Source organism: Astyanax mexicanus, chromosome 3, assembly GCF_023375975.1.
Source record: "Astyanax mexicanus isolate ESR-SI-001 chromosome 3, AstMex3_surface, whole genome shotgun sequence".
NCBI lineage: Eukaryota > Metazoa > Chordata > Actinopteri > Characiformes > Acestrorhamphidae > Astyanax > Astyanax mexicanus.
The window spans coordinates 26,797,134-26,822,557 of record NC_064410.1 but is presented as its reverse complement, the minus strand read 5'-3'; the positions used below and the strand labels follow the sequence as shown (position 1 = coordinate 26,822,557).

General features: G+C 39.7%; 1 protein-coding gene across 5 annotated transcripts; it reads right to left on the bottom strand.

Moving 5' to 3' along the window:
- Positions 1–1,359: 1,359 nt before the first annotated feature.
- On the bottom strand, positions 1,360–23,127 carry chd4a (chromodomain helicase DNA binding protein 4a). Of its 5 annotated transcripts, none has more exons than XM_007230530.4 (41): positions 22,742–23,127; positions 22,238–22,382; positions 19,740–19,858; positions 19,384–19,626; positions 19,116–19,234; positions 18,559–18,821; positions 17,202–17,326; positions 16,942–17,074; positions 16,030–16,199; positions 14,380–14,616; positions 14,002–14,205; positions 13,636–13,847; positions 13,058–13,189; positions 12,517–12,616; positions 11,996–12,187; positions 10,799–10,999; positions 9,248–9,385; positions 8,936–9,057; positions 8,671–8,844; positions 7,704–7,845; positions 7,478–7,609; positions 7,275–7,392; positions 7,025–7,149; positions 6,796–6,888; positions 6,540–6,678; positions 5,547–5,716; positions 5,257–5,434; positions 4,907–4,993; positions 4,708–4,799; positions 4,459–4,592; positions 4,201–4,345; positions 3,923–4,100; positions 3,680–3,786; positions 3,359–3,593; positions 3,104–3,169; positions 2,862–3,017; positions 2,667–2,775; positions 2,421–2,553; positions 2,080–2,275; positions 1,813–1,976; positions 1,360–1,659 (listed from the first exon to the last, which is right to left on the bottom strand). In XM_007230530.4, the coding sequence occupies exons 2-41, from the start codon at positions 22,299–22,301 to the stop codon at positions 1,645–1,647; spliced, it is 5,862 nt and encodes a 1,953-aa protein (XP_007230592.3). In that variant the 5' UTR covers positions 22,302–22,382; positions 22,742–23,127; the 3' UTR covers positions 1,360–1,644. The 5 variants fall into 5 exon arrangements, with proteins under 5 accessions (XP_007230592.3, XP_049332184.1, XP_049332183.1 ...); XM_049476227.1 differs by having other exon boundaries at positions 22,238–22,378; XM_049476226.1 differs by having other exon boundaries at positions 22,901–23,127.
- Between the last annotated feature and the right edge of the window lie 2,297 nt (positions 23,128–25,424).

The following is a 25,424-nucleotide window of genomic DNA, read 5'->3' as shown; positions in this document are numbered from 1 at the left end:
TGCAAAATGAATTATTTACGTTACTGAAAACATAATTACAGTATTATCTTCGGGTGGGTTTACAGGGCTTTTCTCGTTTGTTGCCCATCAGCGATGGTGACGCACAACTTCGACCAGTTCTTAGAACTTTGAGAAGATGCTGGAAATGCGTGACCTTCTGGAAGACTCTGACAGCCCAAAGGCCGGAAAACATTGAGAACTTGAGAGAGCGTAAATCAAGAAACCAGAGTAGGCAGTTGCACCATTTGAAACTTCACCAATCCATTCTCCTTCATTGACCAAGACCAAAGACTTCGCATCTTGCACCCGTTTCTCCTGAGGCAGAGTGTGATGTCCTAAATTCCAATGCAGTGGGTAGGGAGTCCAAGCAGGCTTTCATCTGAAATTGTTTTGTAAATGGCTGTTCTGACCAGATGTATTTTGAGCCAATCAAGAGGAAAAAGCATATGGATGCTCATGGAAACAAGACAGTCAAGCTCACTGCCTCCCCGGTAAAGGTGTGAGACGCCATACTCCTTACTTATAACATTATTGTTGCCATATTTGTCATACAGGGTTTACGAACAGGAAAACACTATTGTAATCTGTTGCAAGTAGTGCAGTACCATGAACAGAGTCACCTCGCCTTTATGCTGCTCAAGTCCCAAAACATGGATGAGCTCCTAGACCTTGGAGTTGACACACTATCCAAAAGAGGCTTTCTACATTCAGGATGGCAACCCACTCTTCCATGTCTTGTTTAACCTACCACCAACAGTTGAGGGAATCCGTCTCCAGGTTCTGGATCATATGGTAGCAAAGAATAATTTTGTCTTCTCAACTGATTCCCGTCATGCCGATTCTGTCTAAAAGGCCAAGAGCCTTTTTCGACATGTTTTGCAACATGTTTAACACCACGCATTGACACAAACACTGGAGGGAGGTAATACACTATTCTGAATATCAAGGTTGGTTCACTCTGTGCTGCGCTAAATTGCTACCTAGCTTCAAAAACACAACTTCAAATTTGAAGAGACATTTGGAGTCTCAGAAGCACACTTCGAGAACAGGTCCAAAGGTGGAGAGAAGTTTGCAGTAAAAGTAAGTTTTGGTTAACTTAATATTTTAGGCATTTACTTAAAATGTTCAATTAAACATTTGATGAAATATTGCAGTTTTCAGTGCACAGAGGTCTGGCTGCTTTATTGACTGCAAGCAAAAAAAATAAACTTATGTCTGAAAATATTAAAACAAAACAAAAATTAGAGCAATCAGGTGGAAGTACTTAACAATTGTACAATGGAACTGGAAACATACAAAGCCATAAACCAACCTATCATTCTTTTACTGACAGACTGATATCCAAGAAAAACAACTGTATAAAGAGAGACAAAAGTCTTTATTACATTTTATTTTCGGTCCCAAAAACCATCATAATAACATTATATCAATAATATTAATAAAGAACATAAAAAAAAGAAAATAAAATAGCTTCAGTTTCCACATCCTCCAGATTTTAGCCTACAGGCTCTTGGCATGTCCATTTGTAGGTAAAGGGGCGTGGTTTCAAGCTAAGGCGAGATGTCCTCTGGTGTCAGTCAGGAATGTAGAGGTGGTGGGCGGTGCTTTAGGGGCAGGGTTAAGTGGAGAAGAGCCTAATGCAGGCTACTGCTGAGATACCTATAATCATTGAATAAGAAACATGAAAACATTTAGTACACAAACTATTTTTTAAATGAATAGACAATATTTTAAAAAGTGTGGCCACACTGCATATGAATGAAATATATACACTATAATAAAATGTAACAAAAGCAACAATATGACTGATACCTGCTGGGACTGTGTTTCTGGACCTCTGCTGGCCAAACGGCTCAGAATATTTCTCTCCGACATCTGTAGCCTCACAGCAACAGGTGGTATTCTGGCAATGGTTGCTGGAAGACGGGTGACATCTGCCTTCATGTCACTCAGCAACTCCTCTAGCTGTTTCAGCACTGTTAGAAATAAACAAAAAAACAACAAGTTACCAAATGCAGCTCACAAAAAAAAAAGATTCAGGAATAAGAAAGGCACCATTGTTTCCCTGAAATTACCCACCTTTGTGCAGGACGGCATTGGCAGGTTTGTTGCCAGACATGGACTCCTTGCTGAGATGTTGGTGTGACTCAGCTAGACACTCCACTTCGCTGAAGCGCGTGTTCAGTGCCATGGAGGGATGAGAAGGGTCCTCAGTCATATTTAAATACGCTGCTCTTCGCAACTGCTCCTCAATCACCAGAGCCTGCTCCAACAGCTAAAAAAAAATAAAATAAACAGGGTTCAGCATAATGTGGGGCTTAATAAAGAGTTCAGATCATAATTAGAAAATACTATTATTCAGAAGTAAATGACGGACTAAAAACTGTAAAAAAAGGGATTTTAGCAGACTGGTTCTATACCTTAAATCTTCTGGCCAGAAACTTGTTTTTGATCTCCAGGAAGTTTCCTCGGTTCATCTCGCCCTTGAAGGGCTCATTTAGGATAGCAAATTTAACATCATTCTGAATGTCCTGCCACCGAGCATAGCCATGTCTGAGAAAAATGAGTTAAAGAAACACAGCACAACAAGAACTTACAAAATCATCACCATCACCATCACCACCTTCATGCCTAGTTATGTATAACTGCACAACAAATAAGGATACTGTATAATGCCAGCAAGAAGCCAATAGTCGTGGCGACGATGCCAAATCTCATTGGTCTTCTTTGTAACAGTAGCTGCCCGCTCCTCATTCTGCCACAGGGAGTGTAATTCTGTGTGACACAAAAGAGATTATTAAAAACAAACACACAAAAACAAAGAAACTGAAAGAAAAATCAAGTCAGACAAAGTCTCTTACCAGTAAATCCTCCATCTGCAATATTGAACATGAAACGAGTCTTGGCCTTCTTTTTCTCTTCACTCACTCCCGCTGCGCCTCCATCTTTGGCACTGTCTCCATTCTGCAGTTTGGCTGGTTCTTCCGTCTTACCAGCCTCCTTTTCATCCTTTTGGTCTGGAAGAATAGAGGAAAAAATATGAATAGATGTAGTGCTTAAGCGCCACACAATGCAGAGTTGTACGTCAGGAAAAAGTTTCTACCTTTCTTCTCCTCAGGAGCAGGGGTGGTGTCCATCTTCTCAGTCTTCTCTACTTCCTTCTTTTCATCTGGAAATTGAGTGAATATAAAGAAAAATGTAAATTTTGTAAAAGCAACTACCAGCCATTTTATACTTGATACAAATGTATGTCCTTTTAATACACATTCACAAGTCAGCTTTATACAGAAGATACAGAATACAAATAATAATACTAAACAAGAGCCAATCACAAATCTGCTTCCTGTGGGATAATCACCTTTGATCTCTGCGTCACTGCTCTTGACCTCAGACCCTTCAGTCTTTGTTTCCTCTGAAGCCTTATTCTGCTCTGCAGCATCTCCCGACGTCTGTTTTTCCTTGTCTTCTCCATTCTCTACTTTACCGTTGTCTGTAGTAGATTCACTGGCCTTGGTTTTCTCTTCCTTATCATTCTGCTTATCGGGCGAAGGTGCTTTCTCATCGTCTTCATCATCATCAGGAATAGCAATGACCTATTAATGAGAATGGTATCTTAATTAGCTCAGTTATGAATGTCACCAATGACTCCGAAAACCTTCTATCGAGACACAATCCTCACCTCTGAGTCTGCTTTCTTACTGGCCTCAGTCTTATTCTCTCCATCCTTTTTTAATTCTTTCTCTTTTTCTGTCTCTTTGTTGGCATCTTCAGACTTGGTAGGATCTTCTGTAGAAAGATGGAAGGTTGTCACTGAGCCAATAAATAATCCAAATATTAACCAATCAATTCCATATCTGTTAACAACCCATTACAGGTTAAAGCTAAATGATCTGCAAAAACAAGGATGCAAAGCGAAATTAACCTGGAGCAGGGGTGTTGGGTTGCGTGTCAGCTGGAGTTCCAGTGGATGGAGTTTTCCCTGGAGAATCTGGATTGCCAGCAGCAGCAGCAGCAGCAGCAGCCGCAGCTTTTTTATTCTCTTCTAACTCCATCATCCAAGGCATGGACCACTGACCGTTCACATGCTCAAATTCCTGTACCTGAGAACCATGATGCACAATTTATAGAACAATACAAATAGGTAAATAAATCAAAAGGTAATTAAAACAGCACAAATTTAATTGCAGAAAAGCTGCTTACCTTCTTGCGGATCAGCGACATCACTCCAATGCGAGTGAGGACGTGTTGTCGTGACAACCCTTCCCGTGGAACACCATCAGCAAAAGTTTCAGCACCATCAGCACCGGGCTCACACAAGTGCCTCATGAAAAGCGAGACATATGCCCTAAAAGAAACAAGAGGAATGTAAGAAAGCTAGAACACAATCAGAGCCCATCATGGAGCCCCTGTGGCACAGACAAAATAAACTAAAAAAAAAAAACAGGGGATGAGGCTCACTTGAACTCCTTCTCAGATTTCCCTCGCAAGTCCCTGACCAGCCACTGTGTTGTGAAAGCATCCTGGGGCGGCATGCCATAACGCATCACAGCGTTTAAGAAGGCCTTCCGCTGGCGTGCATTGAAACCCAACACCTAGAACAGAACCAGAACAGAAATCATATTAAAAGATAGAAAATGACAACAGTGACTCAGTCAAATTGCTTTATTTTGTGCTTAATTATATTATTTCACCAGTAAAGTAGCTTACCTCAATGTTGCCTCCCACTCTGGCCAGCAGGGGGGGTAGTGGCTTGTCTTTGTCGTTTCTGAGACCTTTTCTGTTTGGTCTGCGGGAATTGGCTAAATTTGGAAAAGATGGACAAATGTTGAGTTCAACTCAAAACACATTATACTGAACCAAATTGTTTTTTAAAATAGTCTTTTTTTTTTTTTTTAAAGAAATGTACCTTCTGCACGCTCATCAAAGTCCTCATCTCCCTCCTCTGAGGCAACAGAGTAGTCTGACTGACCATCAGACTGGTCATCCTGCCAGTCTGTTGTTAAGAAGAAGAGGGGTTAAAAAAAAGATAAAGTAAAAGAAACATTATAGGAAGGCCGTTTTAATTGTACACAGATAGAATGTAAAAACTCTTATGAATTGTCTAATCATGTTAATTAATTAATTAAACATCACTAAAGCTTTTAACAAGTTTTCATATTACATAAGTATGTACAGCCTAAAGACAAGCAATTTAAATCTTTGCAAACAGACATGCTTAAATTTATTTCTACTCGAGTACAGCAACTGGTGTAGTACCTCTGTCTTCCTGAGATCCATCGTTGTAGTTGACCTGCTTACGGATACGCTTGCCCTTGCCGAGGTTTCTGGCCAAGTCCTCCTGCTGCTGCTCATAGTGGTGCCTTAGCAGCTTCTCCCAGTAATCTGGATCCACGCTTTCCTCCTGCTTAATGATCTCTCTCTGAACCTCTTCCTCCTGTGACAGAATGAAAGGTGAGCAGGAAAGCAGAAGATAAAAGGTATTTAAACATCAAGAAGCTACAAACATGCTCCATCACAATGCTTGGAAAGTTTGCAAAACTGCTTACCTCATCTTCCTCGTCTTTGACCACATACTGGGCCACTTTGAAGGAACTGAGGTACTCATTCATACTCTGAAGCTCTGTGTCATCAGTAGCATCCTGGTTACGGTCCAGCAGCCGGTCTATAGCCTTATCATCATAATGAATGACGCTGCTGTCTTCCTCTTTGTTCTCACCTAACAGACATTACAGCAATATTTAGTATATTACAGTATAGTATATTTTTAGTAAAAAAAAAAAAAAAAATTGTAAACTAAAACATTTATAAAAGTATCTTTGGGAGAACACAAAACAGCTCTTTAGGACTGGAGCTTGAAGGCTCTACTTTAGGCAAGCAGTCTATAGGCAAACATTTAACCACGCACTACGCATCTTGATTAAGGGCATGGCAGTGTGTCTGGTGTCGTAAGGATGCAAAAAAAAAAAAAAAAAGCTTTGTGTGGCTCAAAACACGCAAAAACACATCATCTTAATTAAATCATGGGTGTGTTTTAGGAGAATCATGGAATTAACCAAACAATCAGCACACTCTGATGTTGGTGGATTGGTTTTTAATTCTCCGCTTCTCAGCACAGGAAATTGACCTGCTCATTTACACTGTACAGGTGCAATTTAAGGGAACAGCAATGTTATTTTATTTTGTTTTATTTCTATTCAAGATATAAAAGTTGAGACTGTGCACTGCTGTGTTACTGTGTGTGTGTGTTTTTAACAAGCAGGAGTATAGGACCGAAATAAACATCTGATGTTTGACTGTTGTCAGGGTTCTAATCAATCAGTGATGCACCTGACAGCAATATGGCAGAAATTTACCTGACCACACCACCATGCCCATGTCATAGGTACAATTGTAAGTTCCAATGTTATATACGGTGTGAAAATTCTGTTTGTGGGGTGTAAGGTAGCAATGAGCACAGGATTTAAGATAGGGCCCTGAGACTCACTCTAATAACTGCTTGTGCTAGACCATGACTGAATCGCACTCGGTTGCAGACTCACCCTCTCCTTCATCCTTAAACAGCTCTTCTGTGCCAAATTTGAGAATGTCATCCAGCTCTTGTTTGGACATGGAGCCTGTTTTAGAGCCTAAGCCAGGTCGTACCACTAAGTGGGTAAGCATCATCTTCTTTTTGGCAACCTATAGAGGAGAAGAATGTGTGAGAAATTATACAGTGTTAAATACGTAAGATATGTAGAACTAAAATATACCAAGAAAAAAAAAAAAAAGTTGCCATTGTTTAGAATGAAGGCGTACCTGAGTAATTCTTTCCTCCACAGAGGCTTTGGTGACAAAGCGATAGATCATCACTTTCTTGTTCTGACCGATTCTGTGAGCTCTGCTGAAGGCCTATATAAAACACATTAAGAGAAAATACATAAATTTCACTGAAGCCCACAAAATGGATTGCAAAAGTAATTGCCCCATGTTTCGCAGACAGAACAGCAGTGGGACGACTCAAAAGCTTCTTTCTTAAAATGCTCACCTGAATGTCATTGTGAGGGTTCCAGTCCGAGTCGTAGATGATGACGGTGTCTGCTGTGGCCAGGTTGATACCAAGACCACCAGCTCGAGTCGACAGAAGGAAAACGAACTGAAGGGCACCAGGAGCTGATTGAGAGATGGACATATTAAAGTTTTTTTTTTTTTTTTTTTACTGAATACAGGTGTAATAGACCTGGCATTACGATAAATCATTTGAGAACTGCAATCAGAGGGTAAAAACAAAAACTCACCGTTGAAGCGATCAATGGCTTCTTGTCTCATTGCCCCAGTAATACCTCCATCAATACGCTCGTACTTGTAGCCCTCATTCTCCAGGAAGTCTTCCAGCAGGTCCAACATTTTGGTCATCTACAACAAAAACAGCAAAAGTCTTAAATTTTGTCAACAACTATAAACATCATATCCATGTGTTCCACTAAACTAACAAACGCACCTGTGAGAAAATGAGAACTCTATGTCCTCCTTCCTTCAGCTTGCGCAACATCTTATGAAGCAGCAGGAGTTTCCCAGAAGACTTGGTGAGGGCACTGCCATCATACATCCCATTGGGCATCTTAGGTGCTTCCTGTTTTAAACAACCACATGAGCATTAGTTTAGCACCATCTAATCAGATTATTTTTTCACTTCTTTCTTTAATTGTGTTTTAGAGAGAACATACCATAGCAGCAACAGGGAAAAGATAAGGATGATTGCAGCATTTTTTAAGGTCCATCACCACGTTGAGCAGGGAAACCTGGTTTCCTCCTCCTCGAGTGTTCAGGGCCTCAAAGTTGCGGGTCAAGATGAACTTGTAGTATTTCCTATAAAATCATAATAATGCATAAGATCTCAGGTCTCTCAGGTCTACAAAATAGTAAAAATCACTACATGCATCACACAGAAGATACCCACAAACTTACTGGAAACCTTCTATGTAACTGGCCTGCCTGCCCCAAAACCCCCTTTCATTCCTACCATTGGTGTCAAGTAATTAAGTACAAATACTATGCTACCTTATTTAAGTAGAAATTTTGGAAATTCATTTTCAGCCAACTTTTTACTTCTACTATACTTACATTTTCGTGTAAATAACTACTTTTTATTTCTTACATTTAAAAACAGCTTTGTTACTCCCATTTTATTTCAGCTCGTTTCTATACATCGCTTCAACAAGGTTGAGTAAATTTGACTGTGGTTGGATAAGAAGTATGAACATATACCATTCCAACACCCCATTGCTTTATATGGGAGTCATTACAGCGGCAGCCTGGGGTCTTTGCCACGGTTCATCTTAGCACTAAGCCAAAAAGCTAAAAATGTCCCTACTAAGCTTTTTTTAAATATATTTGCACTGTACTAAAATGCATTCATTTTCAATATGCATCTGAAACAGAAACCAACTTTAACATTATAGCTTTCAGAAAAATGTGTTTTGGGTGGAATAGTGCACTATAGGACCATATGTAGCATCTTAAGCTTTTGTCTTTGTCATTTTACTTTTATACTTTGAGTAGTTTTGAAAGAAGTACTTTTTTTTTTTTTACACCTTTACTTAATTAAAAAGCTTGAGTTGAAACTTTAACTTAAACCTTAGTATTTATACTGTAAATACTTCTGACACCTTTCATTCTTCCCTCATTACTCACTTCTGCATGGGGCTGAGCTCCACTCGGACAATGAGCTCAGTCTTGGAGGGCATGTGCTTGAACACGTCTGCTTTGAGTCTCCTGAGCATGTGTGGTCCCAGCATGTCGTGCAGCTTTTTAATCTGGTCCTCTTTAGCAATATCTGCAAACTCCTCCAAGAATCCCTCCAGGTTACTGAGAAAAAGCAGAGAGCAGATTATGCCATCTGGTGGCAGGAAGGGTCTCTCTCCTTGCTTCCTCCCCTCACACTCTCTCGCACACTTACCTGAATCTCTCTGGCGTGAGGAAATTGAGCAAGTGGAAGAGCTCCTCCAAGTTGTTCTGAAGAGGAGTTCCGGTAAGCAGCAGTTTGTGCTGAAGCGGGTAGTTATTCAGCACTCTGAAAAACTATAACAAAAATCCAGGAAAAAAAGGGTTATATGATTAAAATCCAACAGCTGTTTTAATTGATATATAAATGTTAATAAATATCAGTCAACATATTGCTCTCTGAGCTCTTAGTGTACATGCATTTTCAAATATTTACGATTAATAAACAGTAAAATGTTCAATGTGTCTTTGAGATGTTTAGACTCACCTTGGACTGGTTGTTCTTCAGTCTGTGGGCCTCATCCACCACCAGACAGGCCCAGTCAATGGATCCCAGGATAGCCATGTCAATAGTAATTAGCTCATAGGAGGTCAGCAGAACATGGAACTTCACAGAGGCCTCTTTCTACATGGAGTAAGAATGATGGAAACGATTAGTGTGCGACACCAACAATGCAGAAAATACAATGGTCAATAAATGTTCATTTTTATGGCAGTTATTTTAGTAAAATAAGCAGTTAGTTTTCAACTTTATATTATGCTACAATACGGCTGCAACAACTAATCGATTCAATTGATTAAAATTGATTATTAACAGTTGGCAACTCATTTTAATAATCGATTAGTTGCGTGTATTATCATACACTTAAGTACATTTGCTACAATCTAATATGGGTCAGGAAGCCAACCAAAGCTGTTGGAAAAAGAATATTCACAGTATTTTTGCAGGTAAGTTAATTCTATTTTTAATTCCTTTTTAATCCCTATTTTAAAATTTCCCTCCCATCTTAAATGTGGCCACTTAATCAGCAGTTCCAAATCAAGCCTAGTTTTGGCAACAAATTTTATTTTTCTCTCGATGAGTTTTACTAGAGCCTGCTAGAGTAATTAAACAACACAAGTGTCGTTTTTAGTAAATTCATACTTCACTCACGTTTAGCAAGATTTCCATTCCACATTGAATGCAGCAGCAGTTACACAAAGTAAATTTAAAGCCTTTTTCAAAGTTATTTCTCACACTGACGTTGCATTAAAGTGTTAATCACAGAAGTGTATATCGTCGCTGTCCTATGAAAAACACTCCTATTTTTGATAATTTTTTGTTTACTACATAATTTGAACAGACAAACTGTCCCTTACTCTATGCCAAATTGTCTTGATGAACGGACCAATAAAAACTCTTCATATGACCTGAAATAAACTCTTTTTACATTGACTTCCATTGAAAGTTTAGAGGGTTTTTTCTCTCTCTTGTAAAGTTGCAGTTTTGGAGATAGGGTTTTTTCATTGGACAGCGATGATATTTAAAATTACATACGCTTATATTAATTAATAACTATAAAATATATTTAACGGTCAGGTTAATTCTTCATGTAAACCCTAATATTTTTAATAATGATAGGTTGTGCGTTGCTTATACAATTTCAACATATGTTCTGTAAAATCTTTTATATCTGGTCAAATATATATTAATTGCTTTTCCCCATTATTCTCAGCATATGGCAGAATCACCAAATGAACATTTATTTAATTTCATTTTGCTATGGTGTCTGCATTTTAGATAAGTAGTTATAACTTGTTAGTTAAAACATGCATGTATTTTTCTTTCCTTTTTAAATCCAATTAAATAAAAAATTCAGACAGATTAACTGATTCTCAAAATAATTGTTCATTGTACTCTACTCAAATGAAGTATTTTATTGCATAATTATTGTAAGTAACTTAACATCTACTGTATGAAGGTATACAGCTGTGTTCGAATGTTTTAACATATAAACCTTCAAAATCAAAAATGTTTTGCCACAAAGTCTGAACTCACCTTCATCCTAGAAGCCTTCTTGCCTCCGCGGATGGCGTTGTCCTCAAATGAAAACTCGTTCTCTCTGATTACAGCTCTGCTGTCCTTGTCTCCCACATAGGTGACCACATACATGTCCGGAGCCCACATCTCAAACTCTCTCTCCCAGTTAATAATTGTGGAGAGAGGAGCGCTCACCAGGAATGGGCCCTTGGAATGACCCTAAAACAGTGAAAGAAAAACGGGACACTTAAATTTTGGTAAAGGAAAAAGCCTGCTACAGTCAATTTTACACAGTAATTACATATTTCTACAAACAAAAACTATTGTATACTGTTATATAGCTCACACTACTGTGATTTTTGTACATAAATGTACTGTGAGGTTTTTACATTATGTTAAAATCACAATTACACTATCAAAGTGTGCTTCATCCTCAAAAGGCTGAGCCCGAACTACAGAGACTGCAGTCTTTCAGGCAGTGTTCATAATGTATTTCTCCATTACCTTCATGGATGAAATGAGTTCACATTTACAACGTATTTATACACTTTATAGCAAAATATAGAACATTGTAATGGTTTATTTAAACACTGTAAATAAACTTACAATCTAAGCTCAGTACAATATTTAATGCACATTTACAATCATTCCACAAACAAAATTCACAAAATCAAGAATTTCTATTGGACAATCAAATATTCTGGTTGCAATATATTCTGCACCTCAACCAGCAGGTGGCACACATGCTTTATTGTCTCGCCATCTACAAGCAGTGATGGTCATCCATGTTGACTAAATCTGTAAATTGCAGTTGATATGCTCTCTAAACAAAATGGCAACCATACCTACTGAAGCTCATCAACTGCATATTGCCACTGTCACACAAAAACTTGTATCACCAAAACCATAACTTTACAAATGATTGAAGAAAAAAAACAAACAAACAAAAAACTAATTATATATATATATATATATATATATATATATATATATATATATATATATATATATATATATATATATATATATATATATATATCAACAGATTTTTTTCCAACATTGATTTTAACTCCATGGCATTTTGGGACATTTCCGTTGACCCCTTATAAACATTAGCAAATGGTCAAAAAGTGAAAAACCGACAAAATTGGAGAAAAAAAAATTTGTGCGACAGTAACAATGAGCTCAAAAGTACACACACACACACACACTTACCTCTTTATACAGAGAGTACAGGAACACAGCAGTCTGAACTGTCTTTCCCAGACCCATTTCGTCAGCCAGGATGGTGTCGGTGCCCTGAGCCCAGGAGAAGCGAAGCCAGTTCAACCCTTCCAGCTGATACGGATGCAGCGTACCTCCTGTTGCATCGAGATACTCTGGTTGACGGTCAAACTTAATGGTGGGCTAAAGGAGAGAAATAGCAGCATGGTAAATTGGTATGATAATGCATTGATTGCTGGAGCTTCTGAACGCAAGATACATGTGTGTGCTCTAGAACTAATCCTTTCATTTTTTACAGTATAAGAAGAGTTGCAAAACTTGCAAAACAAAAAGTGCTAACCTTTAAAACATACATTTCTGTTTTTCATATGGAAATTAATTTTACATGTATTGCAAATACTACTGTGACGGTGGAATGTTTTAAAAAACCAATTAGGTACTTCTGTATTAGACAAAAAAAAAAAAGTGTGGGGGGGGGGGAGAAGATTAGCTACAGTAGAGGGACGACTCACATCCACAACAGGATTCTCTGGAGGTCTGTCCAGCCTTTTCGACTTGCCTTTGACCTTTAATCTCTTATTTGGTTTGCCTTCATCTCCCATCATGAGCTCCCTATAAAAGAGAATTACAATGCACACTGGTTGGTTAAAATCTAATTTATTTATACAGTTATTTTTTTCAACAGATGTCGCAAAGCAGCTTAACAGAAATTTGGTACTACCCAACAGAAATAAACACACAGTCAATACCATGAGAACGCAGTGTGTGCAGTTCCAGATTGGATTTGTCACAGCCTTTGATTTGATTAATTAATTGTCTCCCTTGAATAACCAAATCAGTATTTAGTTAGTTGTTGATATCCACCAGAAATACAGCTGTCCACACTTGAAAATTACTTTACTTCATTACATGTGTGGCCTGATATTGCGGAGGATACACACAACTCACTGCTACAATTAATTTGCACACAGTTCATGGACCAAGTTTCTTTTTTTGTTAAATAAATTAAATGAATTAATTAAATACATTTTAAAAAGTGCATGAGCACCATACCTGTGGTTCCAGTACTGCAGTTTATAAGCCTCAAATTCTGGGATCTCCATGTCCTCCAACTCCCAGGTTGCCTGGTCGTATGCCAGATCTCTCCACTTGATGAGGTAGTGACAGTTATTTTTTTTATCCACACTATAGAAATGAGAGAAAGACTTGAGTTAAATCTATGTGATTTTATTGTGTGTGGTCTGCAATGCTTTAACAGTATTCCTTGAATTTGCAGTTTTACTATTACTACCACTACTACCACTACTACCACCACCACCACCACCACCACCACTACCACCCACAAAAGTAATTGTGCAAAAAATGGCTCTTCATGCCACAAAGCATTAGTCAACCAGGACTTTTGGAACATGACCTTGGTACATTTCTTTGAAGTGGTGCCTCTGCTTTTGTATGCACACATGAATGGACCCTGAAAGTCCTTGATACAGTAAATAATAATAAAAAATAATAATAAACTGAGCTTAAGTATGGAAAGAAAGGGTTTTATAAACCTTGACACTAAAATGAATGTAAAAATACAGGAGACCTCTCTGACATGCAGTTGGAACTGTTGTAAAACTTTGGTTTACCTGTGGTTAAGGATGCGGTGGATCATCATCCACTCCATCTTGATGCCGAAGCGGTAAAACTTCTCCTCCATCTGGGCGTAAATAGGGTCTTTGTTCTTCCTCTTCTCACTCTTATCTTCATCGCCCTCACCTCCAAAGTCTATGGGCGGAGGCTCATCCATATCATTCTTGCGCTGGTAGTTTCTGAACATTACCTGGCAATGCAGTTCCAGCTGAGGAGGAGAAGAGAGAGTACATCATTTTACTTTCTACTAAACCCATTAGTAGGAAAAAGGAAAAAAAAAAAAAAACACCAAAAACTGTTGGTTTTGAAAAGTAACTTAAATAAGTGTAGTTACTGTGGATGGTGTGTGTGTGTGTACAGACCTGCAGCTCAGAGACCCAAGAACAGTGCCAATAGGACATGTTCTGCCACTTGACAAAGAATTCCCTTTCGGGTCGGCCAGCCAAAGGAGCAGGGTCAGGAGCATCAGCTGCAAGGTCGGGGGGTCGGGGCACAGGGGTAGGTGGTGGTGGGTCACCCCAACGCCAGGTTAGGATTTTCTGTGGTTTCCCCTTTAGAGAAGGACACTGAAAAGAAAAAAGGGAAATAATTCAAAACAAAAATCCAACAAGAAAACAATTTACCGAGTATCAACGGACAACATATTTCTTAAGTTGAAATCGAAAATAGTAAAGTTTCTATAAAGTCAAGCCACTGTAAACAGTCACTTTTGAGACAAGTGGTTTCATAAGTGGACTTACTGTGCACCGAGGACAAATCCATTCTCCGTTGGGTATTTCAGGCAGGGGTGGGTTGAGGCAGTGGATGTGGTAGGAGGAGGGGCAGGAGTCGCAGCACAGCAGCTCTCCTCCATCTTTACACACTCTACAGAACTCCATGTGGTGGTCATCCTCCTCTGCTTCACCTGCAGGTGCTTCATTTTCCTCTTCTCCCTCTGAGGCCTCCTCACGAGCCTCCCACTGAATACCTTCCTTTTCCTGAAACAAATTTAATAAATGTGAAAAAGTGCTCACAAAAACAAACAAGCTACCACCAAAGCACACTAAATTGAAATCAGAGGCATGTTGCACATTTCAAAAAGATAAGACAAGACAACATAACATTAAGAATCAGAAATATTTTAAAGTAATTAAACAGAATAATGTATAGACACCGGCATAGATGATGCAATGTTAAAACTCCTATTGAATATTAATGGACTGGTTCATCCCACCCCCATTCCTTCAGATCAACTATTCCTCAAAGAGTCTTGCATCAGGAAAAATGGCAGCAACATTGAATAGCTTAAGTAGAACAAAGCACCAGTCTAAAAGTAGGTCACTGTAATCAGCCAAAGAAATGCCAAATTTGATAAAGCCTGCAAAGTGTTTTAGATTATGGTTAACTTTTACAAAAACATCACAATTTTCAAACCTTAAAATACCTTTTATTATTAAAAAATTCCTAAACTGATTGACATTTTATTTAAATAGTGCTTCTGCGCAAAACGATGTTGCAAAGTAGCTGTAAAGAGATACGGTCCAAGTCTCTTATGAGTAAGCATCATTCTGATCGTGGTAACAGTGGCCATTTCCTCATACTAAGAGGAAAAAACCTTGGGAGGAACCAAGACTCCTCTGTAATCGTTTTACAGGTATAGAACCAAACCTGTTCAACAGCGGGCACAACATCTTCCTACTCTACTGTGACACTCAACAGTAGGGCTGCAGCGATTAGTCGATATTAACGACAATGTCAATTATTTAAATTTGTCGACTACAAATTTCACTGTGGACTTATCGCTAATTTGTTTCAGTACCGTATTACTTAAAGTGCTGAGTACAAAAGCGCAATGGGAGATGGGTAAATGGCACACTCACACAGGTTACACTCAAAATATAGTCTCAACTTAGTGTCTCCAAAAGTGCCCAAACACAGCAGATTACATATTTACTCACTACATATCATTAATATATGTTTAAAAAAACACCTAAAGATTTAAATGCCTTTTTAACTGCATATTCAGCTGTTTGTCATTTTTAGAGATGGAGGACAAGGCAGAAATAATCGTTGACTAATCTAAAAAAAATAATCAGATTAGTCGACTACAAAAATAATCATTAGTTGCAGCCCTACTAAACAGTACATTTTTCCACATACAGATTATTTTTCTGTGAGAAAAGTCCAGATAGTTAACAATTATTAAGTGAGCAAACAAATCCAATTGCTGCATTTTATGCATCAATTAACTTAAAAAAAAATTAATAAATACATACAAAAAAAAAAAAAAAAAAAAATAGGCATCCAAAACTTGATCACTAATATATTGTGGAAAACCACAAGAGACACCAGTTGCTAAGAATAGCATGCTACACAGCAGATATAATAAACGTATTTAAGCAGTCACTTACACAATGTGGGCAGCTCCAGGTGCCCTCTGGGGCTTTCTCCATGTCAGGGTCCAAGCAGACCATGTGGTAAGCTCTGGGGCAGGTGTCACACAAAATGATTTCTCCTCCTTGCTGACACACCTCGCAATAATCCTGGTGATCAGTCTCATAGCCATCAGCATCCTCATCAGCTGAAACAAAGTGGGGAGAAGGGGGAGAGAAGTCAAGTCTAGGCCTTGACAAAGCACACATTCTTGAACAGCAAGCTCTACAACTCTAGAGAAAACTGAAGACTGCAGTTATTTAAAGGACTGAATGATATTGGCAAAAAAACTGACGTAATATTTATGTGCAGCAACAATAATTTTTAACTGATTATATTTGATGTCAATTACTTAACATGCCATTATATAAAAAAAGCACACTGTATTGAAAAAAATAAATAAATAAATTGCAAAGGAAAGATATGAACTCTTGTTTTTTCAGTTTTTTTTTCCCTTTGGAATCAAGCAGCTAAAGAGAGACTGAACGAGAACAAGAGCACAGTGATGTGACGCAACAACAATTTGAAGGAAAATGAAGTGTGGATGAATCTTTGAAAGTTGAGCAAGAGCAGCTAACTGTGTGCACTCTACATTTTGCAGGTTTATGTGCATTTCATGCCAAGTATCAAAAAATAAGTTATATATTTTTTAACCTTTTCTTACTCTGTAGTAAACATATTTCAGTCAGCACCTTTTTGGTATTGAATTTCAATATTGAGAAAAGAGGCCTATTCAGTGCTCCCTGTACTGTCCTGCATGCACAGTTCTAGTAAAAGTGTTTTATTGCTGTTGAGGCGTACAGACACAAAACAATGCTTTGTAGCTTTTAGCTATAAAAAAAAAGCGAGCTAAAGTCTTCCTTTTGGGGAATTAGCAACATGTTTCTCACCTTTCTTCTTCTTCTTGGGCTTAGGTTTCTTCTTGGACCGGCTGCTGCGGCTGTTGGAGCCATCTGACACGGACACGCTGTTCATGCTGCCATCATCAAAGTCACTGTCTACATCCATTTCATCTTCTTCACTCTAAACAAGTGATTACAGAAGTTGAACAATGAGCAAGGCACTGAGTGAGATGATGAAAACTAGTGTAAAAGAATGAGATGCCTGTACAACTTAGTAAACGTGAAGTAAAACAGAGAGGATAACATACCGAGGAGCGCTTTCTCTTGCTGTTGAAGCCTCCCAATTTAATCTTCAGAGGAGCAACCTTCTTGGCCTTGACCTTCTTTTCCTGAGGTTTGGGGGCAGGTTTAGGCTTCCTACGGGCATTAGGACCTGAAAGTGCAGAAGACAAATCTTTTTAAAATGTGAAAAATCCTATCCATGTCACACCATTCAGGCTCACAGAGGAAGGCCTAATAACCCTCAAGACTAAGTTACACAGACACACACAAAGCAATATTAAAAACACATCCATACATGGAACAATAAAACATTTATTTTGTTTATGGACACCTTCTAATGAGGGAATTTAGGTACTTCTGCACCTGCAGCTGACACTGATGTACAAATAAAAACAGTGCATGTTTAGTCCCTGTTGTGTAGTATCTCCAATGGAATATGACTATGGAGCAAATAAACATGAACCTTCTGTATTTTTCATACTACTAAGACGCACCTAAAATCCTTTAATTTCCCCCCAAACTGTCAGTACGTCTTTTAATTCGGCACACCTTGTGTATGAATTTTACCAGTCAGGTTATAAGGAGCAGTAGTCACTCCGCTGGCTGAAGTGCAACTTTATACAGGAGTTTCAGTTTAGTACCCTGCTGCTTACCCTCTGATAGCACTGCTGGAGCAACATTAGCATTATCCGCTAACCGTGGTAAGTGGTAGTTCTTTTATTGTTTACCCTGTTAAAATCACCCTGGCTTCCTCATTGTAGCTCTGTCGGGTTGCATTAGTGGCTTACCGCTAGTGGTTAGTCGCCAATGCTAATGCTTCAGCTTTCAGTAAAATTTGTAAACCTAAGCATACTGTAAAATAAACATAAGAGCTTTACTCACCCAAATAAACAGTTTTTAAGAGAGAAATTGTGTAAATTTCCATCCATCGCTCATTTGACTCGCTTAACTTGGCTTAAGGAAAACATGGCAACATCCCTGTTCCTCCTACTAGTTAATAGTGTCGCATAAAATGCGGCTTGTCATCCGGTGCACCTTACAGTGCAAAAAATATGCCATTGTGGTAGTTAAACTGTACTCTTGAATCATGGTGCAGAATCAGATTCTTCAGGTAATAGTTGGGGATGAGGTGGGGTTGTGATCATCAACATCCATGCTCTTGTCAACGAAAGCTTTAGAACCCATTCCTCTCCTTTGGAATGGTGTCAATAAGTTAATGCTTGTCTGCTCCAAATCCCATTTCATTTTAAGCTCCGTATGCATTTGTACAACATAAAACAGCTGAATCCATTCATTAGAAGCCGTGTCCTCAAATGTTGACATACAGTGCATACACACTTGAAACTGAAAAGGGATTTGAAAAACTTGAAGGGATCTGCTTACCCTTGCCCTCTTTAGTTTTAGCTTTGCGAACAGGAGGCGCTGGAGGAGGTGGGGGTTCAACAGGAGCAGGCGCTGCAGCAGCCGGTGCCTCAGCGGCCACCATGCTCTCCACAGCAGCGGCCACATTTGCAGCTGCCAGAGCAGCATTGGCAGTGGCGGAACCACGCAGGGGGTTATTGGTGCTAAACTCACGCCATTTCGCACCAAGCACCATCATCATCTTGGAGACAGCAATTTTAGGGTTTTTGGCTGCTATAAGAGGCCTGAACAAGACAAGAAAGAGAGAGGACATCAATGACAACTTCATCACATTCTAGATCTAAGAAACACAAGACATTTGTGGTAAAAAGGTGACACATAAGCTTTGTGTTTTAGAATAATTCACCTAGTCAACCATTCATTTGGTTTCATTTAAAGCTTTGAATGTATGGCATAAACCAGTGGCTCCTATGAGAAACCCATTCTCTGCACCATTTTATGTTCTCCCAACTCTAATCTGACCCACATCTAACCTGGTTTTACATTCAAATGGTGAATAAATACAAGGTGACAATTACCTGACAAACTGACTGAAGGCTTTGTAGTTTGTGAGAGATCTATAGTCCTCTTCAGTAAAGACATGGTCAATATCCTCCATGCCCCAGGTATCCAGCAACTGAGAAGAGGTCTTAGGTTCCTGGGTTAAGGAAAAAACATTTTCAACATCTCGAAAACCAGCAACGCAACATGTGCTAAGAGTGTTTGCTTAGTTCAGCACTGTAACTTTCTTCAGAATGAGGCAATGAACCTTTTGAATGCTTTAAATTACCAAGCTCTCATACTTACTAAACTATCGTCATCATCATCATCCTCTTCCTCCTCAGGCTCCTTCCTCTTGGAAGCAGCTGAGTTTCTCTCAGCACCTGCGCTGTTTCTCTTCTTGTCTCTAGAAGTGCTGGCTCTCTTCTTCTTCTTTTTGCCAGGTGTGTAATCGCTGCCCTCACTATCAGACCTCCCTCTGGCCCCATCTTCATCCACTTCGTCCACTTCGTGTCCTTCCACAGGTTCTGGGGAACTTATGGGGATGTCCTGAAAGGAAAACCATGTCAAAGCATTGCTTCTGAATTTGCTGCCACAGCAGGAAAGAGCAACAGGAGGGGTTAAGAGATGCTCTCTTTTTTTAAACCTGACTTTAGTCCTACCTCTCTACGAGAGCGCTGCCTTTTGCTGTTTTTGCCCTCACGACTGCTTTTCTTAGCTTTTTTCTTCTTCTTAACCTTTGGGGCTTCATTCTCCGACAAGTCTTCATCTAATTCTTCATCTGTAGAAAAGACAATATTATATTAACAAAATTAAATGGTCAAGCATGCAAGGTTTTAGAATTGTTGTTTGAGAAATACTAGAAATATATTCTTTAGGAGAGGCACAAGTCAGTTTTAAAGGTGTTTATGACTTTTTACTTTATGTGAACCAAACATTCAAGAGTTACTGCAAAAGAGATAGTGTGCTTGTAGTTTGATGCTGTGGTCCAGACAGGTGCTGCTTGATAAATGTATTGCTATATTCCATGCTAATACTTTTGGCTAAATGCTGAGTCCAAAACATGTGACTAATAAGAGCAGTGTCCACAAGCTTTCGGCTAAAATACAGAAACATTTGACTCAATGGTGGAACATAAACACTTGTACCACAAGCTTTTGCTCAGTTCCAGTCAAAGGTCTGGGCACACCTTCTCATGCAGTGTGTTTTTCTTTATTTAATTAATTTTTTTTACATTATAGATTAATATTAAAAACATGAACCCAAATAAGGGACGTGAAATTACGTAGTAAACAAAAAAGCGTTTGTCCTCCACAATCCCCTGATCTAAACCTGATCAACTGAGATTGTGATTTGGGATGAACTGGAGCTTCACAGCCTGAAGGAAAAGCAGAAACTATTGTTCAGCACCTCCAGGAACTCCTTTAAGAAGCTGAAAAAACTATTCCAGGTGAATCTACCTCAAGTAGACACTGAGCTTAAAATACCAAAAAAGTGTGCAGATCTGTCCTCAAAGCTGAATCTGGATACTTCTAAAGTATTACAATTATAAGTATAAAGCACAGTTATAGATGTATATTTAATGCCTTCAATATTACAATTCTTTAAAAATACATAAAGAAATAAAAAAAAAAAACACATGTAATGAGAGGAAGTGTGTCCAAACCCTTGACTGGTACTGTATGTTTTGCTAATGCAGCTTTGTCCAGTAATTTTCTGGCTAAATGTTAGGAGTCTAAAAACAGCACTCAAAACACAAACCCACATGCTCCAGGACCCTGATTTCTCCATGGACCAAAGTTACCTCGTGTGTGTGTGTGCGCACTGTTTACACTGAAAATCGTAAAGAAACAAAGGGACAGGCGGCCAAGAGGAGCTCGCGTTTCCAGCTCGAAGTGCAGGTTAAGAACCTGTTATGTCCTCGGAGCAGAAGCAGAACTTAAACAAACAGGCCCACAGCGCGGAGATTAGCCTGTAATGGTCGAAGCAACGCCCCAACACAAAAAACTGCCCGCGCGCAGCGCGGGGAAACCCCCTAGCGTTAATTCCTCTCAGCAAACTGCTACAGTATCTTTCAGTCTGAGGAAAAAAAACGCGATGTTACACCAACCCGAGCAGGTTAGATATTTGTCGGAGACCGTTCCCTCTGTGTTTTCCTGTCGATGAAACGCGTTCATCTGCGAACAGCGTGGATTCGTTGTGTTCCACAAACGTCACACATACACTCCAGTAGCGGGTGGTGATCCAGGTCCAGAGAGTAAAAATCTGTCCCGGGACTTTGTTCAAACTGCCTGTTCAGCTCTGATGCAGCTACACTACAGCTGCCCAGGCAGTTCACACAAAATCCCGGGACGGATTTGTACTCTCTGGACCTGGATCACCACATCTACACACTAGCACGCAAAAATACCGGTAGGCCGCAAAACCCTACTGGACAGCGAAGCCGGCAAAATCAAACAGAGACGCTCTAGCTTGTATGCCAAAAAAAGAATAAGCGGAAGATGACAGCTCTGTACATGTAAAATTATGTAATGTACCGTGGTTGTGCTGCGGTAGCCGAATTACTAATGACGACATTAGTTAGCTAACTAGGTTAACCATCTGTATCAATCCGCTCGAGCCCGGCGACACGAGACTGTAGTGATAATAGCTAGTTAGCCTAGTTAGCTTAGCTCTGTAGGCTAGCCAGCTAGCTAACAAACAAACAGCGGCCAGTAAAACACAAACCAGAAGAAAACAGTAAAAGTTCGAGAAACTTAAACCACAGATAAAGAAAATATCTAGCAGATAACCTATTATATTGGCTTCCTAAAATACCGAACCCAACTAAGCTAGCTAGCGTCAGTTAAATTCAGTTAAACCGACTTTATTTCGGCAGCTATTGGCTAACTAGCTTTGTTTGAAAGAAGCATTATAATACCAGTTAGCGTTAGCAAACTAACGTTACCTAACGATAGCTAACCCAGGTGAACAAACATCCCTCAACAACTTTCATAAAAGAAAAATAGAAGACTTGGCTAAGCTAACCTAGCTTAGTAGCCATGTATGTAGGTAGCTAAACACTCAGTTAAGTCAGAAGTCTGTCCCCGCTAGCGTTAGCGAATTAATTAACCATGTTATTTAGCTAAAGAAGCAAGTTAGCCAGAGATTGGAAACAAACCTTGCAGCATGGACCGGTCTTCTGTTGGTCCGAAATCATCCCTTTCGTCTTCACTTCCAGACATAATAGCTGTGTGCTTTCACCGTCTGCTCAGGCTGGATATACACGGTCCTTTTTCACTCCTCTCACCCAATCTTGTGTCTTCCTGAGGTAAGGCGGGAGGAGGCAGAGTCGGTTTCGAAGAGGTGGAAATTAATAAGAACAACAAGAAAACGGAAGTTAATGTGTTTGACAAAACCCGTCATTTAAAACATCCAAGAGTCCATTCATCTTTTCCTAAGCATTCGAAACACTTAAGAATGGGAGCACGTGGACTTATTTGGTTAGAAGTGTAGTTACAAAGATAAAAGTAAGTTAAATCCAAAGCGCCGGCAGATATCTAGTAGTTAACCACAAGAGTTTGCTCCACAGAGCGGGCTAGCTAAGCAGCAGACTAGCTCCCGGGCTAACCGGGCTCTTTTAACAACTAGCTAGCTAGCAGGCTACGCACGCTAGCTAACCTACCGGTTAAATTCAGAAGAGAGGCTGCTCCATCCCGTGATATCCACACGAAGAACTTCGCCTCGCTTCGCTTTGTTTTTGGGCGTTTGTAAGACGGGATGTGCGCGGGATGAAGAAACACGGCCAGACAATGTAGGTTAAGATTAGTATAACGTTACTCACACAACTTGACCGTTCCCGTTGTCTGAAATAAAGGAGGGAGAAAAGACGCGTAGTGCTGTATCCACGCTCAGTTCCCTCCGCCTCCAACACTTTAACGTAGATTTAAGCCTTTTCCATTTTTCTTAATGAACTAAAGCAGTCGAATTTTCTCCAGTGCAGGGGGGCTCGTGCGACGTCGCCGTCTCTCCCTCTCCCACTAACACCCCGTGCATACACACAAAGAGATCAGGGGGCAGACATCCCATAATAACCCCCCCACACACACTCGCTCACTCACTCACCCCTCCCCCCACTCTGCATAGTTACCTTGCAACATACAGACCATAATAATCACCCCCCCACACACACACACACTCACACTCTCTTCCCCATTCCACCATGCCCCTTAGCAACCGTTGCCATGGGGACACTCCCCCTCCCACCCCTGTTCTGTTAACATCCCATAATAATAATGAGTGCAGTCACTGACATCCCACAATAAGCATAACTCCAAAAAGAGAGCAAGCCAAAGAGAGAGAGAGGGGAAAAAAAAGACACGTCACATGGCAACTCCACGCCACATGACTACATCCTTCAATCTCACTCAAAACTACTGTACATGTTTGCAGACCTGCTGTACAGTCTAATAAGTGTGCATGCAGGTGCTGACCTAACATAGGATGTGTATCTATGACATAGAAGTCATAACATGAAAAGTGTGTGTGCCCAGTCATTAAAGTGTTAAAACTGCATAAACTGCATTCAGGGTCTGAAAAAGTTTCTCAAGTGGTGTAGGCCTTAACCCTTACCCCAATCAGCTTGCAGTTTTGGCCCACCTCTTGGATGTATGAGACTACTATCTAAAAAGATAGATTTGACTGACCCATGAGTGCAAAAGTTTAGTAGAGTCATATTTAATGTCCAGACACTGTTCAAAACAGTTATGCATCTATGCTTTTGTGAAAAATGGTGGAAAACATAAAACTCTTCAGTAGGTTCGCTTGTCTAAATGTATTTAGGTCCGTAACCTCTGGAATGTCAATCGCGTGATAATGATGGAGTATACACCCTGTTTATAGAAACAAGATATCAAAACACTACAGGGTACGTTATAGACTGGCACATGCCTACTATATGAACTGAACAGGAACCATGATGTCATATTGTCTGGACTGGCCCAGACAGTTTGTGTGAAACTGCTATGTGAATGCCAAAATGCATTTGCAGCATGAGGAAAAAGCTGTGACGTATGATCAACTGCTTTAGGGCAAGTTTAGGTATAAAAGACAACAAAGGCAAAATAAAACATATTAACCATTTGTGAACAGACAGATGGAGTGTGACCTCCACTTCATATACACTGGTGAGCACACACACTCGGAGTGATGAGCAGCCATCACTACAGAGCCCAGGGTTAAGGGCCTTGTTGAAGGCCTCACATTGTCAGCTTGTGAGGTAGGTACCCTGTGTACTAATAACCCAGTGCTCAAACCACTGAGACTGTGGTACAAATATATTTTTGTACAATAATTTATTTTATTATACTTAATTAATTTATTAATTAATTATTGATTATCATACAGAATATGAATCTTTGGCTGTGTCTACAAGACAAGAAGTGCTGATTAATAAGGTAATGAAGGTCTCTGTATCTAACCTGAAAGGGAACTAGTCGTCCTGTATAAACAGCTAGACTGCCTAATATGAGCCTTTAGAAGGATAGTCATTAGCTATTAGCATTGTAGTACAACAAAATAGAATTATTCAGATATGACTGGGTACCCTACTGCCTCACAATCCTGTCTGAGTAGGCAGAATTTCTTACATTTCAGAGAGTATGCTTGAGTAGCCAGGTTTATATCTTTACTGAAGGCTATTCCAGTCCAACCATGTTTTGGCCTTGGGACTCCTTGGTTTAGCACTGTTAATCACTAGAAACATTTCATGTAATCTATGGTGGTACAAAGTCAGCATTTCCAGCATGTTTGCAGAAAGCCCTTTTCTAATATTTTCCCTTGTTGTCCATATTCCGTTCACTCGTTTAAGTCTTCTTTCTTCATTCCTCTTCTTCTCTGTCTTCCCTGCACCATGTGCCTGCACTATGTTTTCTCTGACTCAGCAAACTCCATTTCTGACACTACTTTACTTTGTCCCTCGCCTGTTTTTTTTTTCAGCCCTCCAGCCACCTCTTTGTTGTCTTCGTTCCTCTTTCTCTTTCTCTATTCTTTCCTGGTTTCCTGGCTCTTTCCCAAAAAGGCAATGGAAGTGAGGTGCAGTAGTAAAAGCGAGGTGCATGTGTATGTAAAAGTTATTTGACGCTCACAAACGTGCAGTGTTCTTGTGTTTTATTGTGGGTAGTGGATATATGTATCCCATCCCATAATTATAGATAAAAAAGGATATGGAGGTAGTTGTCAGGGCAACCTGCTCAGACGCACCCCTCCCCCATGCTCCAGTAGCGCTGAACATCCCATAATATAATTTCTGAGTCAAAAGAAAGTACAGACCATAATATTCTTCCTGTGCTGAGAGTTGCCATGGAGAT